The sequence below is a fragment of the Schistocerca nitens genome, chromosome 6, assembly GCF_023898315.1.
Source record: "Schistocerca nitens isolate TAMUIC-IGC-003100 chromosome 6, iqSchNite1.1, whole genome shotgun sequence".
NCBI lineage: Eukaryota > Metazoa > Arthropoda > Insecta > Orthoptera > Acrididae > Schistocerca > Schistocerca nitens.
Window position 1 is genome coordinate 492,370,431 of NC_064619.1, and position 27,994 is coordinate 492,398,424.

The 27,994-nt window shown below is 41.4% G+C and overlaps 2 protein-coding genes across 3 annotated transcripts in view; one reads left to right on the plus strand and one right to left on the minus strand.

Moving 5' to 3' along the window:
* The window catches only part of LOC126262550 (tRNA (adenine(37)-N6)-methyltransferase), a 104,455-nt gene extending 101,512 nt beyond the window's left edge, over nucleotides 1-2,943 (minus strand). For both annotated transcript variants that reach the window (XM_049959241.1, XM_049959240.1), the window contains exon 1: nucleotides 2,805-2,943. In XM_049959241.1, the coding sequence (XP_049815198.1) occupies nucleotides 2,805-2,890 (86 nt within the window). In that variant the 5' untranslated portion in view covers nucleotides 2,891-2,943. The remainder of the gene's footprint in view (nucleotides 1-2,804) is intronic.
* Nucleotides 1-27,994, plus strand: part of LOC126262553 (uncharacterized) — a 371,380-nt gene that overhangs the window by 172,606 nt on the left and 170,780 nt on the right. The window lies entirely within an intron of this gene.

The following is a 27,994-nucleotide window of genomic DNA, read 5'->3' on the forward strand; positions in this document are numbered from 1 at the left end:
TCCGTCGTGGAACAGGCTGTATTCTAAGCTAACCAGACTTATTTTGGGATGGATGTTTCAGAGGCTTGATAAATCAGGCTTTCAACTTTCTAAATAAATTCCCTAGGGTCATAAAGACAACCAAGGGTATAAGTTGCTGCCAAACAATAACCTACTTATGTTCATATTTACAGTAACGCTGCTCTACTAAGTGATTACATCACTAATAGACTTGACCACTGTTTCTATGTTTCGATACAGTTTATTGATACATGGAACTGTTTCATTGTTTTGAAATGGCCATGTTTCACTGTTTTGAAACAGTGGTGTTTCATTCTGCTCTGTGTTGAAAATGAGACCAGATTTGATCTTGAGTCAGATACAAAAACTGTATCATTGTTTCAAAATAACACTGTTTCAGTCCACTTGTATTTGGAATGGACTAATTGTATCGAAACAGTGATGTTTCATTTCGCTCTGTCTCGGACGAGATTGAGGTACATTTAACATACTACTTTATAAAACACTTTCAAGAGAGTCAAAATCTTTTTGACACACAACAGCATGAAGCTCACGATTTCTGAAAATAAAGCTTAGTTTCTAATTGACTGCCCATATATATGCACATTATTCACACTCAAAATAATAAAAGTTCTCCGTTTGTTGTTCTTTGGACAATGTGCACTGAATTTGTTTGAGAATAAGTATCTTATTTTTGAATGTATATGTTTGTGTGTTTATTTTTGTAAATGTGCTACGTTGGTTATTACACGATAGGCATCTTGATACTTGTGTATCATAAATAATTCTCAGGCAAATCAAAATTGGTACTTTAATACCTTTGTTTTTGGCATTCAGATACTGTGACACAAATTGCATTTCAACAGCAACTTAACTTCGTCTCCGATTTCCTGAGGAATTTTATAATGAAACGATAACAAAACTGCTTGCTGTGTGTACTCGAGGGAATTCCATATACCTGAACCTCAAACTAACTTCTCTAGCAAGAACTGTACGTGGTGCATAGCCATGTCTGCCATGATATAGGTATCACAAAGGCATTACACTGTATGAATTGTTTCAAATTTTAGTCCAGATTTTATACTACAAGGAAACATACTGATCTCTGCATTTCAGTTACCTTGAAATGTTTTAACATGGTGTACATATTATGAGATGTATCCACCTAACTTGTGAATGTTTGATGAAAAACTGCCGTACCTGACCATTGCACTATATGCTCCAGTCTGTTATGGTAATGTTTTGATCTGTGTGCATCTGTCACTTTGCATCCTGCTCTGAGTGACAAACAATGGAAAATTTAACTGTGAGTAAGAAAAGTGTGAGAGGCACACTCATAAATGTTAATTCAGTGCCTTGCTTTCCAGAATGTTATCTCAATAAATTATATCTCATGATAAGCCTTTTCAAGAGCACATACAGATTATCACTCATAAAACCTATCAAAATTAGCCACTAGAATACAGGGAAACGAGTTTGGAAAAAATCTCTTATGTCAAACATATGAAGTATGTCCTCGACCAATTGGAAGTATGAGTCACACGACACGAAAGCAGCGCATTTGCTACAGGAAATACAGAACTGCAAAGACGCCTAAGTGAAAGTTTCATACTTTCTGAGATGATTGGTGCTCTTGTACCTCATTTGTATTTTTTGACAATATTTATACAGTAGACACTCAAGACGATATAATGTGAAGACCTATACTATTACAAAACACAAACTGTTTCACTGTTTAGAAACAGTGTTTTAAAACATTACATTGTTCTGATTAATTTGTTTTGAAACAGTTATGTGTTTCAGTTTACCCGTCTCTACACTATGTAACAAGCAACCTTAATTCCTAATTTATTCTTTTATTACTTGTGTCAATGACTACATTAAGTTTACAATTAAGGAACTACTTTTTCAAATCGTACAGGGCTACACAAGTTCAAAGTAGTTACAATTTTTGTTTCAACATGAAACCTATAATTTAATGCTTAGTATTGAGTCGAACAAGTCTTCTATTCTCTATCAACTTCCTTCTGCACTGCCACACTGCGCATAACCATGGATCTTTACTGGCAAGTGCATTATATGATGATAAAAGAGATGATTTCTTGCAATGTATAATTATTTCACATCAATCAGCATTAATAACGGCAAACCATAAGACTATCTCGTGGCCAATGGGCATTTTGTGGCAAAACACTTCTTCTGCCACCTCACTTTTTTTTAGCCTATATATTTCTACACTTCATTCATAAATATCACATGAACAATGTAACGCAAAAACATCGAGACAAGTTACAATCAACTTCCCCAACAAAACAATGGAACATGATCGTATGCTACCTTGAAAAAAATGTCTCACAACAATAATTGAATGCAATGTCAGTGTTAACAACAGTTCACAAAATTACTATTATAAATGATGAATATCATATTAAACTGTGGAGAGGGCAATTTCCGGTGGCATTTCATTAAAGCGATGTGTTGCCAATGACGTTAGTTTCCTTGCCTGCCGCAAACTGTCCGTCGGAAAAACACTGCGCTTTCGTAAACATAACTTACGCTATACAACAATGCGTTCAGTTATCTAATTAATAAAATACGTCAAGAGCTTCTTGCTTTTACCTAAACTGCCTCTGCTTCGAGGAATCAGCAAACTACTAGCATGACAACAAATAATAGCGCTGCAAATACAAGAATTGACAGTGATTACCGGCGCAATTCATTCTTTCGTTGAATTGACGACCTGTTACGTGCATAAACAAAATAAAAAGGACCTACAATAGCATACAGCACAGTTAACTTGTTACCTTAAATTATTAATCTCATTTCTGGCAACAGTAAGCTGCTGACGGAGACACGAAATATCATCCTCCCGTTCAACACATGATGCCATGTTTCACAATATTTATTGTAAATTTGTGCACCGCCTTCCTCATAGCGCAGCCTTCTGTTACATCTGTTCGATAGGAAGTAATCAGGTTGCTTCCTAGTGGCGTCAGCCCACCGGCGACAATCAGCACGCACGTGAAAATGTGTTGAAGCCTATAAAGTCTGTTCGTTAGGCTCACTGTTTGACACAATATCCCATCGAAGTCAACATTTAGAAATCTGTTAAATCTAGCCGAGAAAAAACTAACTCCTTATAAAATACACTGGAGTTTATTCACCTTTGAACATTTTACACATTATTGTTTAAATATGTACATATAACACTAAGAGACACGAGGAACATAAAATTTCAGGATATTTACATTAGGAACACATTACTATATACGATGTGAAAATTATATATGCCGGAAGCTTTTAACCAATGATTTGTTACAACTCAGTATGTCAGTAAAGCTAGGTTCACACACGCATACAATTTGGCGCTACAGCTTATGGCTTGGTGTAGTGGCATCGTGAGTCACCCTTAACACAGGGCGCAACAAATTCCACGTTGTTGCACAGATTTCAGTATGGTGTCAGCTGAAATCATGGGCTGGTATGAATGTTAAACTGCAGGTCTGGCCTTAGTGCTGTGACAGGAGTTAAATACAAGGAAGACGAAACCCAAATGTTGGATCCGAAAATAGATTTCGCACAGGGATAAATCAAGGGAAACAAACACATTTATCACAGAAATGACACCCAGAGACGAAAATGATGTCTGCAATGGCAAAATATAACCAACAGCTGGCATGTAAATATCATCTGCAGAAACACCCCTCTTCCATCATATTAGAATCTTATTGTATTCGTTGATATAGGCATTTCGAATAACCAATTTTTAGTTTAACAGCTGCCACATCACAATCTGGCGTTATTTCCTGCATAAAATCCCCAATTTATGCAATTCTTGGTCTCACAAGTTACAAAGTTCGTACGACTCGTTTCTTTGGTTGCTTATATCAAGTTTATTTATTTATTTATTCCTTCATGGGATGTGTCATTGATTTGTTACACTATGTGATCAAAAGTATCATCTGGCTGAAAATGATTACAAGTTCGTGGCGCCCTCCATCGGTAATGCTGGAATTCAATATCGTGTTGGCTCACCCTTAGCCTTGCTGACAGCTTCCACTCTCGCAGGCATACGTTCAATCAGGTGCTGGAATGTTTCTTGGGGAATGGCAGCACATTCTTCACGGAGTGCTGCTCTGAGGAGAGGTATCGATGTCGGTCGGTGAGGCCTGGCACGAAGTCGGCGTTCCAAATCATTGCAGAGGTGTTCTATACGATTCAGGTCAGGACTCTGTGCAGGACAGCCCATTACAGGGATGTTACATTTGTATAACCGCTCCGCCACAGGCCGTGCATTATAAACAGCTGCTCGATCGTGTTGAAAGATACAATCTCCATCCCCGAACTGCTCTTCAACAGTGTGAAGCAAGAAGGTGCTTAAAACATCAATGTAGGCCTGTGCTGTGATAGTTCCACGCAAAACAACAAGGGGTGCAAGCCCCTCCATGAAAAACACGACCACACCATAACACCACCGCCTCCGAATTTTACTGTTGGCGCAAGACACGCTGCCAGATGACGTTCACGGAGCACTCGCAATACCAATACCCTGTCATCGAATCGCCACAGTTGTTGTGGTCTTCAGTCCTGAGACTGGTTTGATGCAGCTCTCCATGCTACTCTATCCTGTGCAAGCTTCTTCATCTCACAGTACCTACTGCAACATACATCCTTCTGAATCTGTTTAGTGTATTAATCTCTTGGTCTCTCTCTGCGATTTTTACCCTCCACGCTGCCCTCCAACACTAAATTGGTGATCCCTTGACGCCTCAGAATGTGTCCTACCAACCGATCCCTTCTTCTAGTCAAGTTGTGCCACAAACTCCTCTTCTCCCCAATTCTATTCAATACCTCCTTATTAGTTATGTGATCTACCCATTTAATCTTCAGCATTCTTCTGATGCACCACATTTTGAAAGCTTCTATTCTCTTCTTGTCCGAACTATTTATCATCCATGTTTCACTTCCACACATGGCTACACTTCATACAAATACTTTCAGAAACGACTTCCTGACATTTAAATCTATACTCGATGTTAACAAATTTATCTTCTTCAGAAACGCTTTACTTGCCATTGCCACTCTACATTTTATATCCTCTCTGCTTCGACCATCATCAGTTATTTTGCTCTCCAAATAGCAAAACTCCTTTACTACTTTAAGTGTCTCATTTCCTAATCTAATTCCCTCAGCATCACCTGACTTAATTCGACTACATTCCATTATCCTCGTTTTGCTTTTGTTGATGTTCATCTTATACCCTCTTTTCAAGACACTGTCCATTCTGTTCAGCTGCTCTTCCAAGTCCTTTGCTGTCTCTGACAGAATTACAATGTCATCGGCGACCCTCAAAGTTTTTATTTCTTCTCCATGGACTTTAATACCTACTCTGAACTTTTCTCTTGTTTCCTTTATTGCTTGATCAATATACAGATTGAATAACATCGGGGATAGGCTACAACCCTGTCTCACTTCCTTCCCAACGACTGCTTCCCTTTCATGTCCCTCGACTCTTATAACTGCCATCTGGTTTCTGTACAAATTGTAAATGACCTTTCGCTCCCTGTATTTTACCTCTGCCACCTTCAGAATTTGAAAGAGTATTCCAGTCAACATTGTCAAAATCTATCTCTAAGTCTACAAATGCTAGAAACTTAGGTTTGTCTTAACTTAATCTTTCTTCTAAGATAAGTTGTAGGGTCAGTATTCCCTCACGTGTTCCAACATTTCTACGGAATCCAAATTGATCTTCCCCAAGGTTGGCTTCTATCAGTTTTACCATTCGTATGTAAAGAACTCGCGTTAGTATTTTGCAGCTCTGACTTATTAAACTGATAGTTCTATAATTTTCACATATGTCAGCACCTGCTTTCTTTGGGATTTGAATTATTATATTCTTTTTGAAGTCTGAGGGTATTTCACCTGTCTCATACATCTTGCTCACCAGATGGTAGAGTTTTGTCAGGATTGGCTCTCCCAAGGCTGTCAGTAGTTGTAATGGAATGTTGTCTACCCCCGGGGCCTTGTTTCGACTCAGGTCTTTCAGTGCTCTGTCAAACTCTTCACGCAGTATTGTATCTCCCATTTCGTCTTCATCTACATTCTCTTTTATTTCCATAATATTGTCCTCAAGTACATTGTCCTTGTATAGACCCTCCATATACTCCTTCCACCTTTCTGCTTTCCCTTCTTTGCTTAGAACTGGGTTTCCATCAAAGCTCTTGATATTCATGCAAGTGGTTCTCCTTTCTCCAAAGGTCTCTTTAATTTACCTGTAGGCAGTATCTATCTTACCCCTAGTGAGATAAGCCTCTACATCCTTACTTTTGTCTTCTAGCCATGCCTGTCGATATCATTTTTGAGATGTTTGTATTCCTTTTTGCCTGCTTCATTTACTGCATTTTTATATTTTCTCCTTTCATCAATTAAATTCAATATTTCTTCTGTTACCCAATGATTTCTACTAGCCCTCGTCTTTTTACCTACTTGATCCTCTGTTGCCTTCACTACTTCATCCCTCAAAGCTACCCCTACTTCTTCTTTCCCCCATTCTTGTCAATTGTTCCCTTATGCTCTCCCTGAAACTCTGTAGAACCTCTGGTTCTTTCAGTTTATCCAGGTCCCATCTCCTTAAATTCCCACCTTTCGTAGTTTCTTCAGTTTTAATGTACTGTTCATAACCAATAGATTGTGATCAGAGTCCGCATCTGCCCTTGGAAATGTCTTACAATTTAAAACCTGGTTCCTAAATCTCTGTCTTACCATTATATAATCTATCTGATACCTTTTAGTATCGCCGGGGTTCTTCCATGTATACAACCTTCTTTCATTATTCTTGAACCAATTGTTAGCTATGATTAAGTTATGCTCTGTGCAAAATTCTACCAGGCGGCTTCCTCTTTCATTTCTCACCCCCAATCCATATTCACCTACTATGATTCCTTCTCTCCCTTTTCCTACTCTCGAATTCCAGTCACCCATGACTATTAAATTTTCGTCTCCCTTTACTACCTGAATAATTTATTTTATCTCATCAACCATTTCATGAATTTCTTCATCATCTGCAGAGCTAGTTGGCATATAAACTGGTACTACTGTAGTAGGTGTGGGCTTCGTGTCTATCTTGGCCACAATAATGAGTTCACTATGCTGTTTGTAGTAGCTTACCCTTACTCCTATTTTTTTATTCATTATTAAACCCACTCCTGCATTACCCCTATTTGATTTTGTATTTATAACCCTGTATTCACCTAACCAAAAGTCTTGTTCTTCCTGCCACCGAACTTCACTGATTCCCACTATATCTAACTTTAATCTATCCATTTCCCTTTTTAAATTTTCTAACCTACCTGCCCGATTAAGGCATCTGACATTCCACGCTCCGATCCGTAGAACACCAGTTTTCTTTCTCCTGATAACGATGTCCTCTTGAGCAGCCCCCGCCCGGAGATCCGAATGGGGGACTATTTTACCTCCAGAATATTTTACCCAAGAGGACGCCATCATCATTTAATCATACAGTAAAGCTGCATGCCGTCAGGAAAAATTACGGCTGTAGTTCTCCCTTGCTTTCAGCCTTTCGCAGTACCAGAACAGCAAGGCCATTTTGGTTAGTGTTACAAGGCCAGATCAGTCAACCATCCAGACTGTTGTCCCTGCAGCTACTGAAAAGGCTCCTGCCCCTCTTCATGAACCACACGTTTGTCTGGCCTCTCAACAGATACCCCTCCGCTGTGGTTATACCTACGGTACGGCTATCTGTATCGTTGAGGCACGCGAGCCTCCCCACCAACGACAAGGTCCATGGTTCATGGGGTGTGTACCGTGATTCGTTACTCCTCACAACGTTTTTCCACTGTTCAGTCGTCGAATGTTTACGCTCCTGATACCAAGTGAGGCGTCGTTTGGAATTTACCGGCGTGATGTGAGCTTATAAGCAGCTGCTCGACCATGAAATCCAAATTTTCTCACCTCCTCCCTAATTGTTATAGTACTTGTATTGGATCCTGATGCAGTTTGGAATTCCAGTGTGATGGTCTAGATAGATGTCTGCCTGTTACACATTACGACACTCTTCAATTGTTGGCGGTCACTGTCAGTCAACAGTCGAGGTCGGCCTGTACGCTTTTGTTCTGTACGTGTTCCTTCATGTTTCCACTTCGCTATCGCATTGGAAACAGTGGACCTAGGGATGTTAAGGAGTGTGGAGATATCGCTTACAGACGTATGGCACAAGTGACACCCTATCACCTGACCACGTTCGAAGTGCGTGAGTTCCCTGGAGCGCCCCGTTCTGCTCTCTCATGATGTCTAATGACTACTGAAGTCGCTGATGTGGAGTACCTGGCAGTAGGTGGCAGCACAATGCATCTAATATGAAAAACGCATGTTTTTGGGGGTGTCCGGATACTTTTGATCACATAGTGTAATATTGCGCTCTCTCTCTCTCTTTCTCTGTCTCTCTCTCTCTCTCACACACACACACACACACACACACACACACATACATACATACACACACACACTGACACACACACACACACACGCGCACGTACACACACGCGCACACGCACACACACACACACACACACAGACACACACACACACATTCACACTCACACTGCTGCAGAAAATCAAACGTAGGTTGCTGTTCTTGTAGCTCTACAAGCTGCAAAAGTGTACCTGTCGACCACAGTTTACGATACTCGTTTTTCGAAATACTCCCGTCAGAGAGCAGTGGTGGTAGATAAGTGGCGCAACAAAGTACAACCAAGCTGCACTTCTTGAGGCGAGATAAAAGTTGCGTCTCTAAATTTGCGCCACTAAAAGTAGGAGTTCACACATGCAACTGCAATGCAGCTGCAGTATGCCACTAACTGCCACGACACTGTTGTTGCATTTGCAAACCCCGCTTAATTAGTCGTAAGTTTATCTCACTTAAGTCTAATTCCTCACAATCTTTTATGGGGCAGTGTGGTTTCTTTTTAACCCACTTTGCTAAAATACCTTCATATGCACTGTAGGGAACACAATGAGCAGGTTTTGGAAGTCTGTTGAAAAATCTGGGGCGCAGATATTTGTGGCTGTTGTGCACCTCAGGTAGTCTACTACATTTAGAAGACAACTATACATATAAAGGCTAGCGATTGTCATAATATTGAGTTTTTTTAAGTGATCTATAAAAGATTTTCTTGGACTAATTGCTGTTATATATCTGATAGCCTTTTTTGTTGCCACATGAATGCAGTTAAGGCAGCTTTTCAGTTGGAGTAGTTTCTGCATAGAAGAGTTCCATAGGTGAGGTGGGAGTGGAAAAATGCAAAACATGCATACATTAATGGGGTACTGCTTACATTATTCCTCAGTTTGTACAACAGGTAAATGACACGAGACAGTTTGTAGCATAATTTTTCTGTGTGGCTAACCCAGCTAAGTTTTTGTTGGAAGTGGAAACCCAACAGTTTAATTATTTTGTGAGCTACGTTGAAGACACTTAAATAGAAAACTATGTGTTAAGTTTTATTGTTATTAATTTGTAAATAATAAGTGCATTGGTCCACTGCTACATTTACATTACGTTGCAGCTCTGCAAGAAGATCGCCAACTTCTGTGATTGGAGTTGTATCTTCTATGTACAATACAGCCTCACACAGCAAGGTCGAGCATAAATCGTATATATATAATGAACGGGAGAGGATCCTGTACCTAGTCCTGTGGAACACCTTTTGTAACAGGTTATGAGTCTGATCTTTGGTTATTTATAGCTAACATCTGCTCCCTATTATGTAGGTACGACTCAATAAGGTGCAGAGCGTTCTCTCCAACTCCATATTGCTGGAGCTTTTTGATAGGTATACTATGGGGGATAGCATCAAAAGCTTTTCTCAAATTCAGAAGAGTTGCACAGGTTCTTTCCCAACTTTCAAAACAATCCTATATTTTTGTGATGATAGTATCAACTACTTTGACAGTGGAAAAATAAGGTATGAAACCATATTGTGAGGTGCTAAGTAGATTATTTTGCTCGATGTGCTGGCTCATCTGTTTGCACATACTATATTCTATAATTTTTTATATGGTTGGTATGAGTGAGATGGGATGATAGTTATAATAGCAGGCTTCATCAACTTTATTATGGTTACGGGTTACAACAGATATTTTTAGGCAGTCTGAGAGTATTCCTTCACTTAGCATTGATTTTGGTTTGTGGCAGTAGTATTTCTTTCTTTATACAGCGTGTAAACAAATATACAGCACTAACTGCAGGACACATTCCTCACACATACACGCAGTCATTATGTTACGTGGAAATGTGTCTAGCAGTACTTTGTTTCCATGTTACAACTCATTTTCTCCAATTCATTAATCATGGGAAACACATAAGAACAGAACAGTAGAGTCATGGGGAACATGCACTCTTGGTGATGTCTGGCTATGTTGTCCACCACTAGTGTTTTGACTTGCAAATCCCTGTTTCCATTGCTTGTTTACAGGTAACATTAACTTTTCACCAATTGGTATGACCACTGGAAACACACAGGTTACTATATAGAGTTAATCACAGGCTTGGCTCATGGAATGGCAGTGGACACAAATGCAAAGATGGCAGAGACCTTTTGATGCATGAATTAGCTGACAGCAATGTTGCTCAAGCTCAATGAGTGTACTGGGAGAAACGTCCAGGACATCGGTGTCCTGACAGTAAAATGTTTGAAGCCATTGATCGTAATCTTAGAAAACATGGGGATTTAAACCTGATACTCGCGAGTATGGGAGGCCTAGAAGGACGCAGACATCGCAACGGGAGGCGACACTTCTGCGTGCAGCTGACAGTGAGCCAAGTGTCATTACAAGACACACAGCTGCAACACTGAATGTTTACTACATGACTGTCTGGCGAATGTTACAAGAGGACCAACTGTATCCATACCATTGACAGTGTGTGCAGGCACTATCGGCAGCTGATTTTCCTGCACAGGTGTTCCTCTGTGAATGGTTTATTTAACAAAGTGACAACCCTAATTTCAGTGCAACGTTGTTACTTACAGATGAGGCGTCGTTCCAGTGAGATCAGATTCTAAATTTTCACAATCAGCATGTATGGGCAGACGTGAATCCTCACGCAAATGTTGAACCAAGACATCAACAAAGATTTTATGTCAATGTTTGGGTCATCATCATTGAGGACTGTTTGGTAGGGCCTTACTTTCTTCCACCCAGGCTCAACGGACAAAGTTGTCATAATTTCATAGGGAAGGTTCTATCTGACCTGTTAGCGGATGTGCCTTTAGCTGTGTGACAAAACATGTACTTCATGCACAATGGATCACCTCCTCATTTTAGTGTTAATGTCCGTCGGCTTCTAAATACAAAGGGTGTTCAAAAATTTTTGGACAGTCCTCTCTAATTTTTTTATTTTTTTCAGAAGGAGAATAATTTTTTTGTGAACATATTTGTTACATTTAGCTACAAGTTGGCAAATAAAAGTATTTTCTTTTATTTACAGGTGATCCACAATGGACCATGAAGTAGATGTCACGTTGCGACATGGTCGGTGATGGAGTTCCTCTTCAAGATCGGCGATGACTCTGCCACATCGATTCACAGGAAGTAGCTCCCTGTTTATGGGCAGGACAACGTGGATTGCAGCAGTATGCAGTGGTGGTTGCAGAGCTTTAAATAAGGTGATTTCTCTCTCATGGACAATACACGATGTGGTAGACCATCAACGGCAGTGACTTTTAGGAACCTGACTCCACAATTAACTGGGACCATTACTGTTTGTCATTGGATAAGCTGCGATGTGCCATCAAGACCCACAGACCACAGCTTCAGGGTCAGCTCATCAGACTACACCATGACAATGCCAAACCCCATACAGTCTTTATGATGCAGGAGAAAATCAGGAAAATGGGTTGGAAAATTGATCCTCATCCTCCCTACAGTCTGGACTTTGTTTTATCTAATTTTTACCTCTCTGATCGTCTGAAGGCCCACCTGTGCAGTAAAACATTTGATAGTGAGAAAGATCTTAATTTCTGTGTCAAGCGAAGGTGTAAAAGTAAAAAAAAAAATTCATTCTCCTCCTGCAAAAAATTAAAAAAATTAGAGGCGACTGTGCAAAACTTTTTGAACATCTTTTGTAGTAGACTTGATGAATAAGCAGAGATGGACGAATTGCCTGGCCCCTTCGCTCTCTGGGCCTAAACACACTGGACTTTTATTTGTAGGGACATCTGAAGGCTCTTGTGCAAGGAACCCCACTACAAAATGTTCAGAGTCTCCGGGCTATTATTATGTAAGGCTGTGAAACCATATTCAATACTCTAGTGCTACATCAGGACAGCCGAGATTCACTATGATGGCGAATTGATGGATTTATCAATGCCCACAGAGGGCATACTGAACATCTTCTGCGAGAAAAAGTTGCATGTAGTATGCTGGTGCGTTTAGTTTGTGTGTGTCCCCATGATTAATGAGTCAAAGAAAATGAGTTTTAACTTGGAAACAAAGCGTTTCCAAACCTATGTTCATATAACATAGTTTCTTCATCTACATGTGAGGAATGTGTCCTGTTTGTGCTGTACATTTTTGTTGTATCCTGTATTTTTTATTACATAATTCGAAGGTCTGTAGAAATCTTCTGCTTTTGAGTTGCTAATTATAGCAGTTGCTTCACTAACTTGTTTGAAGTTGTTATACAGTTTATTACCTTGAGATGGGAGTAAAACTTCAACTTTATTTGAGTCAGTACTGATAAAGTGTCATTTACAGTATTTGGTTGATCTGGAATGTTGTGCTTATTTTCAGAGCCTATCTCTGTTTTAATAACTTTCCATGTTGCTTTACACTTATTTGTCAAACTGAATTATTGTTGTCATTGGCATTCTTGTTGGCTGCTCTGATTTCTGATATATACACCCTTCTTCCTGCTGAATAAATTTCCTTCTCGCTCGACTCTGATGCAGTGTGTCATAGTGCGCTATCATTTCCTTCCTAAGTTTGCTCAGATGTGGCGTGTACTAGTTCCTCAGTTGTTGAGGTTTATTACACTGGTTCTACTTTGGGTGTTTTTCGTGACATATGGCACTACATGAGTCAAAGATTTCCGCTAATAATTCTAAAGATTTCTATGTCGATTCATTGGCAGATGCGTCATTAGTAGTTAACATTGGTTTTTAACTGATTCAATTTATGTTAATTGTTTGGTCTGATTGCCAAGAGTTGAAGAAATGTTAAAAAATTGTTTGTTTTGTTGCGTAGAGGGTTCCTAAGCCATGACCCTCTATGTTCTGGAATCCTGAGGTTTACAGTTCCGAGTTCAGCTTTATTTGGCTGGAAGTCGAAGACTGTAACATCTATGCAACCAGTGAGCTGCTAGATTTGCCATTTAGGAAGTAGAAGTTCATTAATCTTAATTTGTCTAAGAGGGGTTCACATTTTTAGTCTTATACATAAAGTCTGTTTAGTATAACCAAATATCAATACTCTATAGTTTTTTATTGTAACAGCATTATTATCGATTATCAATATTTTCTATAAATACTTCTCTGTTATTACTAGGGGAATGGTGATCTGCTACAGCTATTAGCCCCTTTCTTAGTATCAGTGTAGCTGAAACTGCAAAAACAGCTTCTATACAAAATGAACTTTCATCTGTAGTTCCATATTCTACATTATTTGTTTCCTTGATAAAGACTGAAACACTGCCATGTTTCAGATTTGTTCTATAGTAACATGTTGCTAATTGGTATCGATAAGATGCACTTAATTCAAGTTCATTTTGAATTATCCAGTATTCATTTACTAGTAAAACATCACAATTTAATTCTTCCAACCAGTCTTCCATTTCTATAAATTTATTTTAAAGAGAATGTACATTAATATGCAAGAAAAACACACATTTTGCCTTGATGTTTTGAGTCAGCTTGTCTAACTGGTGACACACAAAATTCTTTGCTACTGTCATCTGGTTGCCCCAAGTGAAATGCATCAGATGACTTAGTCTGCCTCTTCCTTGGGCGGCTGAAGTTTCTTCCTGTGCCGGCCGAAGTGGCCGAGCGGTTCTAGGCACTTCAGTCTGGAACCGCGCGACCGCTACGGTCGCAGGTTCGAATCCTGCCTCGGGCATGGATGTGTGTGATGTCCTTAGGTTAGTTAGGTTTAAGTAGTTCTAAGTTGTAGGGGACTGATGGCCTCAGATGTTAAGTGCCATAGTGCTCAGAGCCATTTGAACCATTTTTTTCTTCCTGTCATCTGGCTGCTCCAAGTGAAATACATCAGATTACTTAGTCTGCCTCTTCCTTGGGTGGCTGAGGATTCTTCCTAGAGGCATGTCACACAAGGTATTTCTTCGCTAACGTTGTTGATGATGGATGTGTTGGTGTTATCTCACCTGTACTATGGGAGTGCCAGTTTAATATGATTTCACTTTTGAGTATTTGTTCGTATTATTGTTACTATCGTTTGTATTTTTAATGAGAAGTTTTGTCCCAGTCTATTAAGGTGTAACTCAAGTGACATGTGGAATCTGTGGCCAATGTTGCTAATATCTAAGAGTTTTGCATTTACATAACACTGATTTTTGTTCATTGGCAGCAGTAATTTCCCCATTTACTGACGATCACAACAGCAAGACGTATAGTGTGGGATATTTAGCACAAAAGTATTTTTATGTGTAAGCTGTTCTAAGCACTTATTTTAATTCCGATTTTGCTTTGCAAGTTTATTTCCTGTTTACATCATTTGAGTGGGTGAAAACCATAACAGTATAAGTGACATTTTTTGCAAAACTGACTTAAGTGCACTTTCGACCGCGAAACAAGGGATACTTGTCAGTGGCACCACAGTCTAACATAGTCGCGACACTCACTGCTGTAAAAGTTGTTACCATTTGACAGCTGGAACGACACTAGCGCCCCAAGTGGCGATAAAGGAGAACTTCAGATGCGTCGTAGGCATAGTGTTTGTTTTGCATCCCTTTCCTATGTGCTTTACAAAATATTTGAATTAATTTTCTGCCTCCAAGAATTTGTGTAATATCAGAAGACCCAGATGTTCCTAAAAATGAATCTAAAATAAATGCAAGTAGGGATAAAACTCATGAATCCAGTGGCAAGTTACAATACGTTCATGAAGAAACACTTGTGATGTTGGATAGAACTGCAGCTTACCACGTTGATATCAATGAAATATATACACACAGATTCAGGTACATACAGCACAGACATGTACCTCTACATGCAAAGAAATCGGCATCCCATTTGTCGTTTCATAGGCCTACTGTATTTTAGTCATTGTCGCCTGTTGCCACAATTACGACCTTCACCTTTATATTATTCTAAATGGTGCAAGCAACTGCCATATAGTTGGAGAAAGATACTGTGAGTGTAAACCCCAAATCCTCAAAGCCAATAACACTGTCAGAAATGCTATCATTTGTTAAATTTGCCATTAAAGACTTTTCATCCAATGACATATAAACTAATTTATCAATATCAGAGAAATGCTGTACCTTCTGCTTTAAAAGGTGGAACATATTGTCACTTGATGTGAATCTTCAGATTTTGGCGGCGCAAAGACTGTTCCATTAAGTTTCGGGTGTGCAGCCGCAAGAAATCTCCTTCTTATTATAATATTTCAGCTGTATAACGTTCAGCCATCTTCAGAATGAGCCGCAAGACTGCCGCTCCAGTGCTCGCTTCGTCCCTTTATACTGTTGTACCGCGCGACTGCGCATGCGGCCACAGATGCAAATGCACCAGAGATGTTGGTCAGCGGCAGAGACGTGCATAATCATGGAGGTAAAGGAGGGATGCCTTCCATTCTTGGATGTTTTGGTTCGGCGCAGAGAGGATGGCACTTTGGGACATGAAGTGTATAGGAAGCCGACGCACACCGATCTGTATTTACGTGCAAATAGCTGCCACCATCCTGCCCAGACAATGAGTGTTCTCCGATCTTTGACTCACAGAGAACATATTATTTGTGACGAAAGCAGTCTGCTAGATGAACTTTCCCACTTACAGTGGGTACTCTCCACAACAAATACAGAGGGCACTGAAAATGAAACCGAAAGAGGCCACAAAGAAAGCAGAAGAAGATGAACAAACCTTTAAATCGATGGCCTTCCTCCCATATGTGGGTAGCCTCTCATCAAAAATAGGACGCATTCTCGGCAGACGCAAATTAAAATTGATTTTTCCTCCTCCACCCAAGACAACTGCACTCGTGGGCTCCGTCAAAAATGATTTGCTGCTCCAAAAATCTGGAGTTTACAAAATTCCATGTGAATGTGGCCTTTCTTACATCGGACAAACAACTTGTACTGTCCAAGAAAGATGTACAGAACACCGGAGGTACACATGACTTTTACAACCTTAAAAGTAGGCAGTGGCAGAGCACTGTATTGATAATGGTCACAGTATGTTGTATGACAACGTCGAAATTTTGGCAACTACATCACCCTTTTGGGACTCGATAGTGAAGGAGGCAATTGAAATTCGCTTGACGACGAATTTAATTAATAGAGATAGTGGTTTCAATCTTGATAAATCATGGAATCCGGCACTTGCTGTAATAAACTCGCAAAGACGTCGTCACAGTGCAGCTCACAATGATATATCGATATGCCAACACAGATTAACTGCAGAGTCATAGATACAACTCGCGCATTATGCACGTTTCTGCCGCCGACCAACGTCTCTGGCGCATTTGCATCTGTGGCCGCATGCGCAGTCGCGCGGTACAACAGTATAAAGGGATGAAGCGAGCACTGGAGCGGTCCAATCCCATCTTGACCGGTTCACCGCTTGGTGCAACCAGTGGTTGCTCAAGGTCAATCTCTCCAAAACCCAGGCGATCATTGTAGGCAAAACCACCACTTCCTTCCGCCTCCTTGATTTCTATCTCACCATCTATGGCCGTCCTATCGCCCTCACTCCCACCCTTAAGTACCTTGGCGTCACCCTCGACCGTCGCCTCTCCTGGACTCCCCATCTCCGGACAATCCAAGCCAAGGCACGCTCCCGACTCAGGCTCCTCAAGCTCCTTTCCAGCCGTACATGGGGTCTGGACCTCTCCACCATCCTCCACACCTATAAATCCCTCATCCGCCCTATCCTTTGTTACGCCCATCTGGCCTGGATCTCCGCCCCCCCCTACCTTTTATAAATCCCTCCAAATCCTTGAACGCCATGCTCTCCGCCTCACCTATCACATCCGTCTCCCCTCCCCCACGCGGATCCTGTATGATCTCATCTCCTTCCCCCACCTCTTCCTTTTCCTTGAAAGGATACGGATCCTGTACACCTCCCGCAAACTCGATCCTCCTCACCCGCTTGTCTCACCCATCCTCTCCCACCCCCGCCCGCTGCCGCGCCTGTATTCCCACGTCCCACCTGGTCTCCATCTCTCCACCCTCCTTACCCTCTCCCAAGGTGGCTTCCGCCAGCTGCCCCTCCCTGATGATGTCCTCCTCCCCTCCATCTACCCCTCCTATCAACTTTGATCCTCCCCCCACTTCCTGTGTCCTTTCCTTTAGGCACCCTCCCTCCCTTCTCTTTCCTTTTCCCCCGTCCCCTTCCTCCACCCCTCTTCCCCCGGGCTTCCCCTCCCCCTTCCTCCCTTCCTCCTATCTCCCCTGCCTATGGCATCTGCTCTCCCCTCTCCCTCTCCCTCTCCCACCCCCTCTCCCCCTCCCTTGGCAGGTCCCCGGACTTGTACATGGTTAGTGAACTTTCGCGCGCCGGAGATCAACGCCTCATGTTTCTGTGTGTGCCATCGTTTTGTGCAGTGGTTCAGTGCTATTCGTTTTGTGCACCTACCTTCACGTGTGACAATCTTCGTCTGTGTATGTGTCCAGAGGTCTGAACAAATTTTATCTTGGACTCTACGCCTGTGAACGGCACCATGTATTTTAAAAAGTGTTTGTCTCCGTTTTTATGTCCACCATGTTTTTTCTCTAAACGTCTTCATTTGTATATTTTGTGTTTCTCTGAGGCCAAAGAGCGGCGTAGTATGCTGCTGCTGGCCTGCCTGTAAACAGGTTTAAAATTAACAATAAAGAAAAAAAAACTGGTGCAGCAGTCTTGCGGCTCACTCTGAAGAATGCTGAATGTTATACAGCCGAAATATTAGAAGAAGAAGGAGATTTCTTGCGGCTGCACACCCGAAACTTAATGGAACATATTGTCACTTATCTCACATTTTATTTGTATTCCTTCCACATAAGTCTATAATGTACACACTGTATGCCTGAGTGCTGTAATATAATAAATTTAGAGCAAACCGCTTAGTTTTGTCTTTCCATCTTGCAGATGGCATGCTAATATGGTTTTACAACAATCCAAGGGCATCTTTTCTTTGAAATATTGGGATCCTATAGTCTTCAAAATTTGTTTGTCCTTCTTCACTTGATCCTTCTGATGCAGTTTCTGTTACTGTTTGTACGAGGGCAGTTCAATAAGTAATGCAACACATTTTTTTTCTCGGCCAATTTTGGTTGAAAAAACCGAAAATTTCTTGTGGAATATTTTCAAACATTCCCGCTTCATCTCGTATAGTTTCATTGACTTCCGACAGGTGGCAGCGCTGTACGGAGCTGTTAAAATGGCGTCTGTAACGGATGTGCGTTGCAAACAACGGGCAGTGATCGAGTTTCTTTTGGCGGAAAACCAGGGCATCTCAGATATTCATAGGCGCTTGCAGAATGTCTACAGTGATCTGGCAGCGGACAAAAGCACGGTGAGTCGTTGGGCAAAGCGTGTATCATCATCGCCGCAATGTCAAGCAAGACTGTCTGATCTCCCGCGTGCGGGCCAACCGTGCACAGCTGTGACTCCTGCAATGGCGGAGCGTGCGAACACACTCGTTCGAGATGATCGACGGATCACCATCAAACAACTCAGTGCTCAAGTTGACATCTCTGTTGATAGTGCTGTCACAATTGTTCACCAGTTGGGATATTCAAAGGTTTGCTCCCGCTGGGTCCCTCGTTGTCTAACTGAACACCATAAAGAGCAAAGGAGAACCATCTGTGCGGAATTGCTTGCTCGTCATGTGGCTGAGGGTGACAATTTCTTGTCAAAGATTGTTACAGGCGATGAAACATGGGTTCATCACTTCGAACCTGAAACAAAACGGCAATCAATGGAGTGGCGCCACACCCACTCCCCTACCAAGAAAAAGTTTAAAGCCATACCCTCAGCCGGTAAAGTCATGGTTACAGTCTTCTGGGACGCTGAAGGGGTTATTCTGTTCGATGTCCTTCCCCATGGTCAAACGATCAACTCTGAAGTGTATTGTGCTACTCTTCAGAAATTGAAGAAACGACTTCAGCGTGTTCGTAGGCACAAAAATCTGAACGAACTTCTCCTTCTTCATGACAACGCAAGACCTCACACAAGTCTTCGCACCCGAGAGGAGCTCACAAAACTTCAGTGGACTGTTCTTCCTCATGCACCCTACAGCCCCGATCTCGCACCGTCGGATTTCCATATGTTTGGCCCAATGAAGATCACAATCCGTGGGACGCACTACGCAGATGATGAAGAAGTTATTGATGCAGTACGACGTTGGCTCCGACATTGACCAGTGGAATGGTACCGTGCAGGCATACAGGCCCTCATTTCAAGGTGGCGTAAGGCCGTAGCATTGAATGGAGATTACGTTGAAAAATAGTGTTGTGTAGCTAAAAGATTGGGGAATAACCTGGTGTATTTCAATGCTGAATAAAACAACCCCTGTTTCAGAAAAAAAATGTGTTGCATTACGTATTGAACTGCCCTCGTACTTAAAATGATAGGCACTTTCCTCGCCCCATATCAGTTTTGCATGAAGTGTAGCTACCTGCACATTCTGATACTCCACACGGTTTTTCTAAACACGAGTAACTGCTCTTAATTCTATTACTTCATCATCAAAGCAGGTCTGTGTTGGCGATTCAGATGAATCTGGCACTGATATATGGAGAGTTGAACTGGCTTCTTTTGTGCTGTATGAGTAGTTTACAGCTTTAGACGGATTGTCGAGCCTCTGTGGCAGTTGCCTCACCATCGTCAGCTGAGATGGTTTATTTGGAATGTAAATCAATGTGGTTAACTGTACTCCACACGAGTTTATTATCGTCTGAATTCATGAACTGGTTTTGTTCGACGTCAAGCAGACAAAACTTAACATTATTATAAAGGTAAACAGGACGTTTTCTCATTAGATCTTCTCATCTGCAATTCACTAGCCATTTTCTACTCCTTAACAAAACAATCATCAATATACATCTAATTTACAAGCGAGTCCTGACGATGCAGTACAGTACCATGATAGTTCTTGTTGTTGCTGCAATTTATTGCGCTACTCTACTCTCTCATTTGTAAAACCATTGTACAAAGCAAAATAAACAACCATTATTCGCTTTCGCTTTCACAAGCGCGCCGAACTCAACAGTTTAACTTACTGGCCGCTTGGCCCGCTGCTGGCGCAGTAGGCAACAAAATCGAGGCGAAATGTCGCGACTGTTATGTTAGACTGTGGTGGCACGAAGATCCGGTGCCTACTGTTAACGTCTGCCTTCTACCGATATGTGGTATAAGTACATTTATCTTTTTTATTTAATTTAACCGTATGGCTAGGGCCCCCCATTGGGCAGACCATTCGCCAGGTGCCGGTCTTTCAATTTGACCCCACTTCGGCGAGCTGCAGTCGATGAGGATGATGATAGGGCAGCACAACATCCAGTCCCTGGGTGGAGAAAATTCCCTGACCCATCTGGGAATCGAACCCGAGCCCAGAGGATTGGCAATCCGTCACGCTGACCATTCAGCTACTACAGTTATCTAACCACAATCGGTAGGCAGTGGGCAGTGTCAGGACGGTGCAAGCAACAACACGGCGGACGCTCCAAAGAATCACGATCTAGGCTCTCATTTTCTGACGAAACCTCGATCAGAGATGAGTAATTCTACCTTTTAAGGTATTCAGTGTTGTTCAGAAACGACTGATGAAGATTTATCAGGTTATGATTCAGTCGCAAACGAATATTATGTTCCTGTTCAAGGTAACTAAACTTCAAGAATTTTGTGTAACATTTTAGTGACTACATCAGGTTTTGTTTTGAAATTTTCAATGACTTTTGTGGGCATTAGAAATGTCTTAAACTATTTTTTTTAGTGTATAAGCACACCTCAAACTAGCATAACACCTTCTCCTTACTGTCAACAAAAATTATGTTTCATGTGAAAAATACTGTCACAAAAATATTGTCACTTGTACTGGTATGTGACCGAAATGCTTAACATCTTTGAGGTACGTTAGCATTCCTTTGACACAATTCATTCATCAAAACGATGAGATTATTTTGGGAACTATATGTATGAAACTGAGTTTTGTATAGACATTTGCTTTATATCAATGCTTCAATGGTATATTTCCTTTTCTATCCAGATGCATTATCTTCCGATGAGAAAGAAGAACATAGTAAGCCAGAAAAAACCCTAACAATAAAAAAAATCCATATCACAGTTGAAAAAACTCAAGAAAACGTTTTTTCAGAAAAGAAAAAAGGAATGTGGAGTCATGGAAAGTGAATAAAAGAAAATGCCTAAGAAAGCTGGGAAAAGAATATACATCTACAACAGGAAAAACTATGCATGCAAGAGTCATCCAGCCATTTCAACATACCTGCCGATATGAATGCATGACTTTCATAGAAGAAAGGCGAAGAACTATCCATGAAGAGTTTTGGAAAACTGTTTCTTGGCAACAACAAACGTCCTCCATAGTAAAAAATCTTTCAACTGCCAAACCAAGACGTCCAAAACAAAACTGTAAGAAGTCAAAAACACAAAGTACTGTCATAACCCTGCATGGTAATCGAGTGTGTTCTTCCTGAAGACATTAACTATAAGCAATCGCCAGTTTACCACAGCTGCATTATACAAACCAAGAGTTCAAAAATGGTTCAAATGGCTCTGAGCACTATGGGACTTAACAGCTATGGTCATCAGTCCCCTAGAACTACTTAAACCTAACTAACCTAAGGACATCACACAACATCCAGCCATCACGAAGCAGAGAAAATCCCTGACCCCACTGGGAATCGAACCCGGGAACCCGGGCGTGGGAAGAGAGAACGATACTGCACGACCACGAGATGCGGGCGGAAACCAAGAGTGGAAGGCCTATCTCCAGTCGATCATCGAGGTAAACATGCTCCTGGAAATAAAATACCAGAAGATAAAAAGCTTTCCTCATTACACAAATGACTATTCTCATAAACGTAACCCTTACAGGAAATACCTGCCACCAGAGTTATCTGTCTCAAAAATGAATATGCTTTATAGTAAGAAGTGTGAGGAAGAAAACATTTTACCAGTGAAGGCCTGAATTTACCGTAAAATGTTCAATTTAGAATTTAATCTATCATTTTATAGGCTAAGGAGTGATACCTGCAACTCTTGTGACCGATTAGAAAATTAATCAAAGCAGAGGTAGATGCCAGTAAAATTAACATTCTAAAGCTGGAGAAAGAGTTTCACCCAAGGAAAGCTGAGCAAGCAAGAGCCGCTGAGAAAGGAGATATACAGAAGTCAAAAGAAGGCTCAACACATGTACTTACTTTCGACCTAGAAAAAACATTGTCGACTCCATTGTTAACAACCAATGTTATTTGCTACAAGAGACACCTTTAGACATTTAATCTTGGAATACATGACTGTGAACAGATTATGCTTTCATGTGTATGTGGTCTGGAAATACTGCCTCATGTGGACCTACAGAAATTGGTTCTTGCTTACTGAAGTATGTATAATTATTGCCATCTGATATTAAACCTGTTATTACCTACAGTGATAGTTGCGTTGGGAAAAACGGAAACCAAATAATTGCTCGATTTTGGCTCTATATTGTTGCTCAGACATCTATTGAAACTGTTGATCATAATTTCCTCGTGCCTGGACATAAATACCTTGAAAATGATGCTGATTTTTCTCACATTGAGAGGAACACAAAGCAAACCCAATTTATATTTGTGCCATGGGATTGGATGAAGTTTGTAGAAAATGTCAGGGTGACATTTCGTGTGAAAGAAATGAAGCAAGATGATTTCCTATCTACAGAACCAACTGCAAAACTTCCATCAACAGAAAAATAGACACTGAGAAGCAAATACTGGTTGACACTCAGATGGATGCAATACAGAAAAGCTGAACCAAAATCATTCTTCATCAAGGAGTCATTGAATGAAGACATACAATTTCGAAAAGTAAATCTTGCACATGCTGGTAGTTCTGGAACAATACCTGAACAGCTTCCACTACTTTGACATGGACCAGTATGTTTAAAGCATACAACTTCGTTGTTACAGTTTATTCCTCCAGTGTACCACAACTTCTATAAGAGTCTAACACTGATTCAGAGCTCACCAGAAAATCAACCAGGACGTTGTAGTCGCCCTTGTGGTCGTACTGGTGGTCGTGTCAGAAGTCAGCATTGTCTTGCACACTTCCCACAGTACTCTGCACAGCCAGGTGATGGTGCATACAAAAAGCTGAAACTGGAAGTGATTCTGGGTTTCTGCGTCACAGGAGCAACGCCTCTGGCAAGTGCTAACCCAAGAGGATATAGGAGACTGAAAGCATTCCCAATATTTATGGCATCTGCACAGCAAGTTGGACACGGCAACTGTGCTGGACAACCTGTTGCACACATCGTGGAGCAGCTGCTTGTCTCCACAGGTGAAAAACTTCACCAACACGATAGCATATGCTATATTTTTTGCTCTGATTGGTGCATGAGACACTATGTGCAACAACATGTCAACAGCATCATGTAATCCAGTATCATCAACGATGTTCTCTGCCCTGAGTGGTGCACTGGCTGTGATGTGTCACAGCCTAGCATCAACAATGTTCACAAGGGCAGATAGCAACAATCTGGCAGGTAAGGTCGAGACTCTTACAAAACGACTCGACTAGTTGCTGCCCCAGCACCAATGCAGTGACAACAGAAATCAGTATTGCAGGAGGTCTAGAAGTCATTCCTCTACTACCTCACTGACATATGAACAAGAACAGCACTTAGTCTGCTCGTATCACAGAGGATTTTGGACCCAGGCACACTAGTGCACATCACCATGAATGCACCCAAATGCCAGTGGCAGTCAGACATATGTACTGCCTCTGATTGCCAAGTGTTAACCCAGCGCCTTTTTATCAGTCATTGGAAGTTGGGCTAAATCATCTAATGGATACCAGGTCAGACTTGTGTATTTTTCACCAGATACTAATACACTATCAGAAACCAGCAACCTTATTTGTCTGTCCACTGCAAACATCTCTTTAGTACCAAACTATGGCAACCAACATAGGGAATTAGACCTGGGGCCATGCTGAGCATTCATATGGGATTTTATGATAGCAGATGTCACTGAGCGCATCATCGGTTCTGATCTGTTGGTTTACTACCACCTAACAGATATGGTAAATATGCAGTTATTGGATGGCGTAATGAGCCTGGTGGTTTTGGGTTTCCATCGCTGTGCAGTGCTGCACTCAGCTAATGTTGCTCAGGCGGATGCTGGGGAATGTACGCACCTGCTTCAGTGACTCCTAGCTTTAACATGACCCCCAAGAGCACCGAAAAAGGTATGTCATGACACTGTATATTATATCAAGGACACAGACAACCTGCCAGTTTCCTGTCGAGCACTATATTTGGACCCAGAACAGTTAGCAATCACGAAGGCAGAATTTAACGCCATGCAGAGAGAGGAGATTATACTGCTCCTCTTGCTTAATTTCTTGCCAAAGAAAGATAGTGCACGGTATCCATGCAGTGATTACAATGCCTTTAATGCTTGATTACGTCAGATCGTTATGCCGTTTTTTACTACATTATGCATTACACAGCATGACAATTTTTAGTATAATAGACTGTGCTCAGGCATACATACAAATATTTGAAGTTGAAGAAGACATTCCAAAAACCGCAGTCATCACTCCACTTGGATTGCTGAAGAATCTGTATATGACATTCGACTTGCAAAACGTCACAGAAGCATGACAGCTATTTATGAGTCTGCTACTACAAGGACTAAACTCCTATTTCATGTACTTAGACAACATTCTCATATTCTCATCAACCAAGGAAAAACATAAGCAGTAGTTGATTAAAGTCTTGGAAAGGCTAAATAAATACGGTGTGGTACTGAACGCAGCCAAGTGTGTTTTTGGAAAGCCACAGATCGAGTTTTTTGTGCACCGAATTTCGTTCAAGGGCTTACTTCCTCTCGCTGAGAAGCAGAAGCTAGCTTACAATCATGCACCCAGGCATTGTTTAGAAGTTACGGCGTTTTCTCGGCATGCTGGACTTCTGTCACCCAAGACTGCAACATTCAGTGGACTACAAGGACCTCTTATCACAACACTTGCTAGCCCAAAAATCAACGGGACTTTGCCAATCCAGTGGACTGACGCCATGGGTTTGACCACCTTTGAAGTGATGAAGCATAGCATAGCGGATGCAGTTTTTCTCTCTCATTCAGAATTAGAAGCATCCCTTGCTCTGGTGGTCGATGTGAATCAAGCAGCGGTCGAAATGGTTCTGCAACATTCCATGAGTTTGAGTGGCAATCTTTGGCCTTCTAATACCATAAGCTGCCGTCATCTCAGTAGACATTGAGCACTTACAATCGCGAACTTCTCGAAATAGCCGTGGCTTTAAAGTACTTCCGTCCACAACACGAATTTTACAGACCTTAAGAGATTGACATAAGCATTCCGCAGACAAACAACTGCTCACCTTGCCAGCACAACCAACTCATAGCGCAATTCAGCATAGATATCAGGCACATATGATACTGACAATGTGGTAGCCAATAGCCTGTCTCACCACTATGGCATTTCGAACAACTCAAGCACTAGAAATCTGACAAGAACTTCAAAATTATTTAAACGATCTAACGACAGCGCTGGAATTTAGGTTAGTCGATGTGCCTATCACTGGCACCTAAATACACTGTGACATCTCAGTGGGAAAATCAAGACCATTCTTGCCAGTATCGTTTTGCAATCCAATCCCATCTTTGACGACCTGCATAATGTGCCAGGCAAACAGTTCACCTAGTCTCTCACAGCTTTGCGCGGCCAAGAATATAAAAAGACTGCCATGAATGGACCCACATGTGTGTCAAATGCCAATGAAGCAAGATCAACCGTCACACATGTGCTCCGACTGGGAACTTTCCTATTACTAATGTGCAATTTACACACATCCATATCGACGCCATGGCCAATTGTCTTCTTCCTATGGGCAACAACATATCCTTGCGTGGTCGATTGCCTTACACTCTGACATGGTGGATAACATACCCACAGAAACTTTGGCATCGACCTTCACATCAAGTTGGATTTCTCGCTTTGTTTGTCCACTGCACATAACGACTGATCATGGCTGCCAATTCGAGTCGGACCTGTTCTTCCAACTAACTATGTTCTGCATCACACCACATCATGGACCACCATTTACTACATGGCCAGTGGTGATATTATTGAGCGGTGGCATCCATTGCTCGTAGTGGCGATCATGAGCGAAGATTCAGACTGGAAGAAAAAATTACCGATTATATTACTAGGCTTCCAAACGACACATGAACCCGATTTAGGCGTGATACCACCAAAACTTGTATATGGCGAAACCTTGCACCTACCAGCAGAGTTTCTGGAAGTGCAACTTTAGCAGTTACCTGGCCTCGATCACAGCAACTTCACATGTCGACTGAGGGAACACATCGCCTGGCTTCAGCCATTTCAAGCTTCAAGACATCGCACCTTTGCAACCTACATTCGTGGGACACATCTACAGGCATCCATGTCATGCTCCCCACAGACAGTGTCATATCTTCACTGCAACCATTGCACACCAGCACCTATGTGGTGTTGCAATGAGGGGAACACACCTTCAAGATACTGGTAAATGGCAAGCCTTCCACTGTTTCCATAGACAAGGAAAAGGCAGCGTACGTTTCACGTGATGATACATTACCCAATGGTTTACGACCACGCCCACCAATATCAGTGTCAGCGCAGGCATCAACGCTGTCACAACCTATCACAGAACTGCAGCTGATATACAAAGAGATCTGGATGGACAGTACACTTCCTGGCGTGCTATCAGGATGGCGCTCCACTTCCCCTCAGGGGGCTGATATAGCGACCAAATCCTAGTTCCCGCACAGTGTAGTGCTGTGAGCACGAACCTATATGTATAAATATCGTTATGGAGCAGCTATCAATTAGCTTTCCGTGCCAGCCACCTTGAGCGGTGGTACCGTTGGAAAATTATTCCAAGCTGTCAGAGAGGTTTTATGAGTTTTATTTGTGTTCTTGTGTTGTTCTCTTTCCTAGCGACAAGAAATAATTTTGGTTTAGGAACATTTTATCTATACTAGGATTGTGTGTCATCAAGCCACGAATTTGCTATTTCCTTGTAAAGAGCTTAACTCCTTAGGCGAGCACAATAAAGAGACAGTTCACTTATACAACGATAAGCCATTTCAGATACCTACAGGCTAGATGACGAATCAGTCAACGATAAATCTAGCAGTATGACCACAACTCGATAAGTGCTCGTTGTTTTGATCACGTACCTCTTTTTGAAGACTTGACTGTTTTTTAAGATCTTTAGTTAATTTACATTTCAGTTTCAAGTCTATTTTGTACCGATGTTCAGTTTCCACGATCCATAAACCAAATCGCCAGGTCGTTATCTCATCTAGGTATTTAAGGTTGACGACTGCACATTTTTCATTAGAGTCAGGTTTTTCATCGGTTTTTTTGACACTTACCACACTTATTATTATGTAGAAAATCGTTTATATCATACTTACGTTTCCAGTTGTAGTGGGAACCATAAACAAATTTATCCCCTTAATGGGTGAACATGTTATTGAGCTTTGCCATTGTGAATGCAAAAACGCTGATTACTATCATGCAGTGGCGAC